The sequence below is a fragment of the Pinus tabuliformis genome, chromosome 1_2 (assembly GCF_031772625.1).
Source record: "Pinus tabuliformis cultivar Carrire ecotype Pingquan chromosome 1_2, CPIR1, whole genome shotgun sequence".
Taxonomy (NCBI): Eukaryota; Viridiplantae; Streptophyta; class Pinopsida; order Pinales; family Pinaceae; genus Pinus; species Pinus tabuliformis.
The window spans coordinates 629750474-629761530 of record NC_142298.1 but is presented as its reverse complement, the minus strand read 5'-3'; the positions used below and the strand labels follow the sequence as shown (position 1 = coordinate 629761530).

Here is an 11057-nt window from a genome sequence, read left to right as displayed (position 1 = left end):
TTACATGTGAATAATTTATACAAAAGAACAAGTTCACTTAATTACCTGGCAATAAAAATTAATTATTTTCTACTTAAATTACAGTGATCCGAAGCGTTCACGAGCAGAAGAGGATTTTTCCCTTTCGCCTCAATTTTGGCACATCCACATCTTTCAACTGTTTTTTTGTTCGTGTAGTTTTTGTAGCGGAATGTGGGTTTCCTAATGGTTTTCTCCATTTATAAGAAGTTGTACCTGATTACCTAAACAAGCATCTGTAAGTGGATCCATTTTTGGTTTTTACGTCTTAATAAAAAACTTTAACACTCATAAATTTATGTAAAATTTTAATTTACTATGTCATAAGACTTATCTTCCATTACACTTCTAAATTAGGTTGTTGTAAACCTTTTTTTAATTTAACAATAAAATGTTTTCGCACTCTTTCTTCAATGATTCTCTTTTTAGAATATCTTTTAAATTTTGCAATTTGATTTTTGGATGCTTTTCTGCATTCTTAACTTACTTTCACTAAAAATTGACCTGAAAAATGTCAAAAAAACATCAAAAAAAAAAATCCCATCGTTCGACTAAACAGATTAGACTAAGAAATAGTTTAACGCCATGTATCCCAAGTCACTAGCATTTGATGGCAAAGCAGATTGTTATGATATATACGAGGCAAACGCCATTAAAATTTAGGCCGCAAATCTATGAACTGTCTCTACATCTTGGTAAGTTATTTTTACCCAATAAAATAAAATCAAACAATCGGGTTGACCATAGCCAGAATTAAATCCCCCTAATAATATCAAAGTAAATAAAACAGTTAATAATTTCTTTCCACTGTGCGTAAAGAGTTGTTAATAAAACATTATGGCGTGAAGAGTGATTGTTTTTTCATCTCATGACATCCAGAACCAGGCTTTTGGTTGCTTTCTCGCTCCGTGTTTCTTAGCTTCTGTATCTGTTTATCTTCGTTTTTTGTTGAAACGCGTTACATTTGGAAACAGAAAGAATGCCTTAACTCGCTCTACATGAGAAAAACAACCTGCAGCCATCATGTTTTAATTGATATGAGAAGCCTTCAAGCAATTAAGTTATTGTAAATCTTTTTTACTTCAGCAATGAAGGTTCTTCTCCTTTCTTGATCTTTCTCCCTTCTTAAAAGGTCTTTTAAATTTTACAGGCTTTGCACTCTTATATTACTTTCACACAAACATTGACCAGGGAAAATATCCCAAAAAAATCAAAACGTGTAACAGTTACACCATATTAAACCAAGCAACGGTTGAAAAGCAACTTGTTATAAAAGACGAGGACCCTTATACGAGGCAAAAGCCATTAAGATTTACGCTCCAGATCTGTCAACTCTGACCACATTTTAAGAAGTTATTTTTACTTAAAAAAAATCAGTTGACAATAGCCAGATTTAGCCATTAAAATTTACCTCAGATCTATGAACTCTATCCACAGCTTAATATGCTATCTATTTTTAGCATTAAAAAATTAATTCAGGTTGACCATATCCAGATTTAAATCCCCGTAATAATATTAAACTAAATAAAACACTTCATGAATCTCTTTCCACTTTGCCTAAAGAGTTGTTAATGAAAAATTATGGCGTAAAGAACAAGGCTTAGGTTGCTTTCGCGCTTCCTGTGTCTTAGCTTCGCTTTTCCTGTTCAAAAACACGTTACATTTGGAAACAGAAAGAATACCCCAACTGTGATCTAGATGAGGAAAACAACCTCCAGCCTTCATACCTTAATTGAAATTAGAAGCCTTCTAATGTACCATCTTATTTATCGAGCAAAAGTGACGTACGATTTAGCATTCTGGGGAAGCTTTTAGCGCTGCACACACATATTAAAGAGAGCCGAATAATTGCGTTTAAGCTTTCCTTTAGAAAATCTGAGGGGTAGTGTGATGACAGACATCTTCTTGATCATCATAACAGCAGCTTGTACGTGAAGAAACCCACCAAACCCTAATGTCGTGATCCAGGCTCCCGCTGTAGACACGGCATCCAACCACAGTATCCACAGACAACGCAATGGATTTAACAGGCCCTCTGTGACCTTCCAAAACCGCCAAACAGTAATGCGCGTTTCCTTCTCCTCTTTTCCACACTCTGATTGTATTGTCCGCAGATCCACTGCATAAAAATTCTGCAACTGTCGCCAAGCATAGAATTGCGCGATTGTGACCTCTCAAGGCGCCGGAAACAACCATGTGCCGCTCGCTTTCCTCCCTTTCCCAAACAATGATGGATCGATCACAAGCTCCAGAGTAGAGGATGGAGCCATTGGGGCTGAGAGCCAGTGCATTGATAGCAGATTTGTGTCTTTCAATTATGGCAACCAGAGAATGTTTTCTCTCTCCAAAGGCCTTCGCCCAGATTTTGATTCTAGAATCAGCAGATCCTGTGTAAACAAAACCATCTGGCGAAACCACAAGGGCATTGATGGCATCGTCGTGTGCTCTGAAAGATTCAACGCATCTCAAGTCGGAAGGTCTCCAGATCTTGACCGTCCTATCCCACGAAGCCGAGTACAAAAACCCATTGCTATCAACTGATAGAGCCGATATCGTATCCAGGTGTTCGATCCAGAGTACCTTCTTGTGCCTGCGCTCCTGAAAATACTTCTTAGGTGGTATGGCATTCATCACATAATCCTTCAGTGTCGGCATGGTGACCACCAGCTTATGTTCAGACGGCTGTATGTTCTCAGCGCGTTTCCAAACTCTGATTTTATGATCTTGATGCGCGCTGTATATCCTGCACCCAGAAACCAAAATACACTTGACAGCTCCATCACCGTGACCGAACTTACAGTGCTCACTGAGCTCGGGATGCCTCCATACCCGCATGTCATCACCGGAGGATCCGCTGTAGAGGAGGTTGCCCGCCATTGCTAGAGAAAACACGCACCCACCGTGACCTCTCAATGTAGCTATGCATTGATAAACACCGTCTCCAAGGACGTTGCTCCCTGGAGGCCGATCTATCCCTAAAGAGGGGATCGAGCATATGCTACCCCGTGAACAAAAACTCGGGTGTGATTGGATGCTTCGCGTAGAAGAAACATTCAATTCCGACTGCAGACTTCTTGTAGATCCGTTGCTGTATTCAGAGTGTCCGCTACCCTGCGAAGTGAGAAAGCTCTCGTGCGATTTAGTTTCCGTCTCTGTAGTATTGAGTTTCATAGCTGAAGAATCACTGGTGTTCCGTGACAATAAGGCGCTTGCTCTAAAGGAGGAGGACATATTGTCAAATTGAAATTGAAAACCCCTTGCTGGGAGCCGGAGATAAGAAGGTGATCAGAGTTGAGTAATCCTGTTGTTGCCGGACACATTGCCTTTCCCTTTAAGTTTCTCAGCGAAACTTAGTATTAATGTTTTAGACGTTGGACCACGGATGGTGACATTATTTAATATTATCAAGGTTGGAATATTCTCATTTTCATATAACCTTAAAAAACACAAAACGTTTTTAAGAACGTTGCTGGCTGGATGGCTTTTGAGATGGAGAAAGAAACGCAGCGTAAGTACCTTTTATTTAAAGCTGATATCTTGGGGTTGGATCGTAATTTTTATTATTTAAAAGATATGTTTAATATATAAATGAAATTGAAGAACTTTGGAGTTAAAACACCATACAACGCTGCAATTTGGTGTTAAAACAGATGGAGAAAAAAACGCAGCTTTGGATCGTAATTTTTATTAATATATCTTGGGGTTGGATCGTAATTTTTATTATTTAAAAGATATTTTTAATATATAAATGAAATTGAAGAACTTTGGACATCCGATGGTCACGCGCTACATTAAAACACCCTACAACGCTGCAATTTGGAGTTAAAACAGATAACACATGGCACCGATTTACATGCCTTCATTTTTTTCTATTATAGATAAAGAAAGTAGATAGGCATATTTTCTCTATTACATCTAAAAATTTTAGAAACAAAAGATATCTCTATAGACTTTCTTGCAGGTTCCTGTCCATATTAACTACTGTGTTCGTGGCCTTTTAAGCGAGTGGTATTATTATGTCATTTTATTGAATCGAAATTTATTTACAGGTTAAGAATTTTTATAAGAAAATGAAATTTAGTTACATTATATATATATATATATTTTGATTCATATTAATTTTTTTTATAATTATTAATAATAAAATAATAATATAATTATATTTTATGATTTTTTTTAATTTTGATAATATAAAGGATTATAAAATAAGTATTGTAATATCTTTTAAACTTCACTAACCATATAATTTATATAAATAAACTAATTTATATAATAATAAATAAAGCTAAATATTGCACTCCGTATAAAAATAAAAATGGTTTACTTTATGGGTAAAACAAAAGACGTACCTGTCAATTTTATACTTAGTGGTGAGAATTTAAGTGCCCGTCAATTTTATACTTACATGTGGGGATGGGTTTTGGAGAATTGTTTCCTCGTTAGCAATACGACATAATTGGCACATCGCTAGCTAGTGACAGCGTAACACAGTGCTGATGCGCCACATTCTCCTGCTTTGCATCGCTTCTGCTGCGTCCACAAACGAAGAGCATTTAGTACACTGAATGATTGCCTACCACATTGTATTCTGTTAAAATTGGGATAGCTTTTAACAGTGAAATACTGTCACTTCCATGTGATGTGATACTGTCATGCTTTATGAGAATGGAGACGGTTAGTTTTAACGATGATGAGATTGGAGACAGTTTTAACCATTTCTGAAGGGAGTTGTCTATAATGCGACTTTTTGAAGATTCCGGTGACGGAATCCGGCGAAGAAATTGAGGTCAAATCTTGATTTCTTGCAGTTAAAATGGTTTTTTAACTGCATATTTGGATTCAGCACCCTGAAAAACCCCTGGGACACTTTCATTGTGCAGAAACTAGCTATCAAACTTGCGATTCCAATAATTCCTGCCGGATTTCGACCGGAAAAATCCGCGGGAAAGACTTTCAAAAAGTCGCGTTATAGACAACTCCTTTCTGGAGGCATGGAAAAATATCTGCTCATTAATGAAATATTGTCAGATTTTATGTAATTGTTTGTTTTTTATAGTTGGTTTTCATTTTTAAGACTTTTGAACCTGAAGTTTGATAATGACTAACCTTTATTTAAACTCATTAATTACCTCTCATAAATTAATATCCATATTTATTTTACCTAATTATTAAATATATAATTTAACTCTTCACAATTTTAATTGTTTTAAAAAAATATTTTTGAACCTATGTCTGAAATTTGACAAAAAGATATAGATTTGCAGTTTTCCATTGAGATTAAAAAGTTATTTACAAAATTAACACCATTGCATTTTATATAACTTTGTGTAAATATCTATATATATATCTATATCTATATCTATATATATTATTTTGTGTAAAAAAGAAATTTGCTAAATTACAGGGCATTTGGTCAAAATTTTAGGATATTTAAAAAAAAGAACGAAGTGAAAGTTCTAACATCACTCCCCCTCATATATTTTCAAAATATTCTAGAATTTACAGTTAAATTAAACTCAAATTTAATAGTTTATATAAAATGACAAATTTACTCACTTGCGTGCCAATAAAAATTAATGGCGTTTACTGAAATTACATTGATCTTTCGCCTCTTCATCCTGATTTTTTTCTGGAACTTTTGGTAGTCCCATCTTTCTCTGTCCGACCTTACCAACTGTATATTTTGTTCGTGCAGTCTTTATTAGGGACCCTTTGGTAATAATTTTTAGAATTATGAAGTTCTAACATTTATTTTATGATATCAATTTCCATCCGAATCCTCTCGGCTCTTTATATTACTTAGCCTCTTCTCTTTGTTTAAATAAAAATTAAAAAAACATATATTTTTTTAATTTAATTTTAGATAATGGAAAATATTTAAATAATAATAATAATGAATATTTAAATAATAATAATAATAAATATTTAAATTATAATAATAATAATAATTTGTTAATTCAATTTATGAATAACATTATTATTAATTAAAATAAAATAATCTCTTTTCTCATAAATTAAATAAAAAACATAAATTAAATAAAAAATAACAGACGCATCATTAATCTAATCTATACCAAACTTATTATTTTCCTATAAAAATATATTTAATATGTAGAAATATTTTGAAAGTATTTGTAAATGATCAATACAAACATTTTAAACAAATTGAAAATAATCTATGGAAAACACTATTGAATGCTACATCATTTCGACCAGGACTTGCCACTTTAATACGTCATTATTTTACTTAACCCTTCATAAATTCTTTAACTAATGCATGAAACATTTTGATACCTTTTCTCTCTTTCTTTCTGGCGGAGGGAAATGTATACCAGATCATTCAAACTTCAAATAATTATGGAGCATATATCTCTTTCTTTCTGGCGGAGGGAAATGTATACCAGATCATTCAAACTTCAAATAATTATGGAGCATATATCAGTAAATAATTTAGTGATCATTATTATTATTGACATAATCTAAAATGCATTTCAATATTTATTTTAGGTTTAACCTGTTCACATTCAAATGCTTCATGCTTAAGCAAATTTCGTTTTATCGGTGTTCTATATTAAAAACATTGTGAAAAGTTCAAGTCATTTACCTTTAAAGTTCTCATATTTTATGCTTGAGAAGATTCGGTTTTAAGGGCATGTGTTTTTAATTGATTATATATAAAAGTGTAAAAAGATTATAATTTTTTTAATAAAAATTGTTATATTAATAATAATTGTTGTTGTTTATTATTATTATTAATTTAATGTATGATATGTGTTTACATTTAAGTGATTTAAATTTAAATGTTCTCCAATCACTTAAATGTTTTAAGTTTTAGAAGATTGTTTGGTTTTAGGGATGTTTTGTCAAATATTGTTGGTCAAAATGACATTTTTTGCATTTGAAGAAGCCTAGTACCATGACCATCATTTGAATATAAGTTTGGTCATCAAAAGGTCTAGTTGCAAAGTCAATAGTTGACTCAACTATGATTCCTTAGATGATTCAAGTCCATAATTGGGTTAACAATGGCCCTTGTCAAGTAGCTTCACAGAGGCACATTGACTACCTTGGTGTTGGGTTTACCTATGTACTTCAAAACCCAGGGTTAGTGAGTATGGATGGCCTCGCTCTTTTTGAATAAATTAAACTAGATATCGAGTCTACCTGGTTAGTCAAAATGAACTAGAAAAAGGTAATATCTTACCCTACGTGGGTGGATCACCCCATTAGACATGATATCCCCCAACCATGGGAGAAATATTACAAAAATATCATGGACCATCCATCTCACCTGGATGGATTTGATGCATGAAACCAATTCAATAATTTAAGCTTGTGTTTTCCTTTGGAATAAACATCTCTTTATTTTCATGGAACGTTTGAGAGATGATGCCTTTTAGTGGGAAGATTTTAGTGCATAGTGCATTATAGTGTGTTCACAAGATCTACTCTTTTCATAAAGTTTAGTTTGTTGGTTCTAAGTTTCATAAGATAATGAACTATTGTTGGAATAGCCCTTTTTGGACTTTAGAGCATTTTCAAGGAAGTGGAGGAGACATGATAGTTATCTCTTCCCTTTTTTATATTTTGGTAGTTGTATCTAGTTTGGATGCTGATGATTGGTGTCCATGGATCATACTTTTGATTCTAAAATTCGATGGTTGATTTCCATTTCATTGATGCCCTTAATCGAAGTGAACTGATGTAAGATTTGGTAATGGTATTAGGGGATTTTCCAGGTCTAAAATTGGTCTCCTACGGAAAATAATAAAATAATAGTTAAAATAGGGAGGAGGTGAGTTCTTGGCAGTGGGTTCTCGACTTCCTAGGGAGGAGGTGAATCCTATTACTACTTTTGAGGGTGGAGGTGTAAGCCTTTGGATTCCCTTGTTGATTGATATGCGCATTGTATACTTTTATTTCCTAGTTGAAGCAAATGTGCTTGAGTATGTATGTGGTTGCTATTGTAAATATCGTAATGAGATGTGTTATAAAGCTCCAATAAATGATATGTTTGTCATGTTTTAGCAGTGGTCATTGTAAATACTACAACGAGCTATGTTATAAGGCTCCATGGGTAGTATGTTTTGTTTTTAGTAGTCTTGATGGTTATAGGTAATATTCAACACCAACGACAGTGTTCCTACAATGGGGAGGGTTTTGTAATGACTCTGGTTAAAAATTCATGTAAAAAAATATAAGAATAAGAACATATTTACCGATAAAATAGGAACTATTACCTCAAAACAGGTACTCTAGCCCAAAACCCCCCAAAAAAAACATGAAAAAACAACCCAAAAACAAAAATTGTGTATGCGAGAACAATTTTTTTTAGGGTAAAGTTTCAACATTTTTTTAAATGGAAGTAATTTTTTTTTTGCAAAATGGATGAAAAAAACCCTCAAAAAAATAATTGTTGATGTTGGAACAAAAAAAATCGGGTTACAATTTTGACACCTTTTAAGAATGGAATTAAAGATAAAATATCAAGACTTAAAATCGGGTTACAATTTTGACACTTTTTAAGAATGGAATTAAAGATAAAATATTAAGACTTTGAAACACTGTAAAATTTCAACAATTCTTGGACATGATGTTTAAGATTAAATATCATGTCTCAAATCCTAATAATTCCAACAATTTCCATCCAAGTAGTTAAAGTTAAAATATCTAGACTCTAAACAACCTTGAAATTGTAATTGTTTTCAACAATAGAATTAAAGATAAAATATCATAATTAAGAAAAACCTTAAGATTGTCAACAAATTTTCAACCATGTAATTAAAATTCTAAAGTTTTTAACATATTTCAACCATGGAATTATGGACAAATTATATGACTAAAACAATTTCTAAAAATGAACAAGTATATGAAATATTCATTATTCCAAGAGAACTTTTTATTTCAAAGGCTAAAACTATAGCTGTTTTCAAATTTTAGCCTAAGACAACTTATCATATTGCAACAAAAACCTAAAAATCAATCATCAAAACGAAGTGTCCCTTTTAATGAGGCATTAAAATTTCAACAATTTTAAAACTATCTTATACCAAATGATAGTAATAAATAATATCATGGAAATAGCTCTGTATAATTTAAGAAATCAACATTGATTTCTAATATTTATTTACTTTTAATCAAAATATCAACTTTTGTAGATTGAATATCACATACATTTTATTTTTATAATTCATTATTGCATTCACCGGGGATTCACTAGATATTGTAGGTATCTATTTTTTCATTAACATTTTTTATACCCTTTTATATTTTCTCATTAATTTTAAGCTCCATTTTTTATATTTTCCAATATGAAAACACTTTACCCCCTATATATCCCCCAATATATTATGTCATTTTTTCTTCAATATATATCCCCCAATATGAAGCCACTTTATATGATATTGCTCCCCCAGTGAAGCCCTCCTATTTGCATTGTAGATATTCTAAAGAGATGAATTCTTCATAATTAAAACATGTAATCCAACAAACATAGAAATGACCCATAACCTCATTTTAGATCATATGGAAGTCAAAATATTTATTTCAAGTTACCATGCAAACATCTCTAAAGATATGAATTCCTTTTAATTAAAACATTAAATCCAACAAACATAGAAATGACTCATAACTTCATGTAAGATCATATGGAAGTCAAAATATTTATTTCAAGTTACCATGCAAACATCTCCAAAGAGATGAATTCCTTTTAATTAAAACACATAATCCAAAAAACATAGAAATGACTCATAACTTCATGTAAGATCACATGAAAGTCAAAATATTTATTTCAAGTTACCATGCAAACATCATTTACATCAAATGTCTTAGACATTTATTCAAAATAATCCATAGGATCTGGCATACCATCAGAATCTACCTCTTTAGAAGAATGACTAGATGCAGATGAAGATGGCCCATATTCTTCTCTTTCATCAACTAGAGCCCCATTTCAGTGAACATGCATGCCCATCATTTCAGGTTTCAAAAGTCTTCTAGATCTATGGCTAGGTTCAGTAGGCTTCCTTCTCAACATTGTTCCTTCTCGTAGAAACTTCTTCAAAATATCTATGGTCTTGAAGCGGAGAGTTCATCTCTTTTTCAAATTTAAGTCATAAACAAGTATGTCAACATCCTCCAATTTTAAGAGGTCTGCGAGATGACGATTTATATTTCTACCCTTTCTTTTTCTCTTTCTGTGAATTTGTTTATCAACTACCATATATGGCTTGTACACATCATTGGATGGGTGGGTATTTGTGGTATACCAATGTACCTCAACAATGGTAATATATTCATTTTATTTAATGACTTTTATAACCTTCACAACCCAACATGGATAGCCAAGTGGATCTCCATCTGCTAATACTGCTATCATGCAACCCTCCTTAACATCCTACACAAAACCCCTGTAAAGGTCTTCCATGGCTTCACGTTGTGCACGTGATCTTCTAGAACCAATATAGATTTCTCTTTCCTCTTCCTGTTGAGAATTAATAATGCCTTGAGCTTGTTGTTGTTTAACAATGTGCCTTTCCTCCTATTCATTTGGCATAGTTTGAGGCCAAATAAATGGAGTATTCAAAAGCGCATATTAATTTCCTGATCTTGAAATGACATCACTTTGATCATTGAAAAAAGACTCACCAAAGTGAATCAACAACATCAAAGTACTCATATGTATCTCTAATACATATTTATTTCTTCCAGGCATGCATAATAATTTATCTCTCTCTTATGCCTTCATGCATTATGGAGTTTAGAAACTGATTGTAATAATATTATTCTTGATGAAAATATTGGATGATTTGGAATGAACTTCAAAAATGCTAAACCTGATGAAGGCCCCCATTATGTAACAGTTAAATACTTCTTGCCCCATATAAGTGTTTTTCCATCAATTTTTTTGATACAAAATTGATGCTGGAAGCTAATGTTATTAAGTTGTTCAATGCATTTCTCCTCACCATGCGATCCTAGAATAAAACTTCACATGTCAATTATTTCTTCCATCACATGAAAAACAGGCTCTAGAATGT

General features: G+C 32.6%; 1 protein-coding gene across 1 annotated transcript; it reads right to left on the bottom strand.

Moving 5' to 3' along the window:
- Positions 1–1570: 1570 nt before the first annotated feature.
- Positions 1571–3354, bottom strand: LOC149207205 (protein JINGUBANG-like). The gene has a single exon (XM_089393861.1). The coding sequence runs from the start codon at positions 3247–3249 to the stop codon at positions 1885–1887; it is 1365 nt and encodes a 454-aa protein (XP_089249987.1). The 5' UTR covers positions 3250–3354; the 3' UTR covers positions 1571–1884.
- Between the last annotated feature and the right edge of the window lie 7703 nt (positions 3355–11057).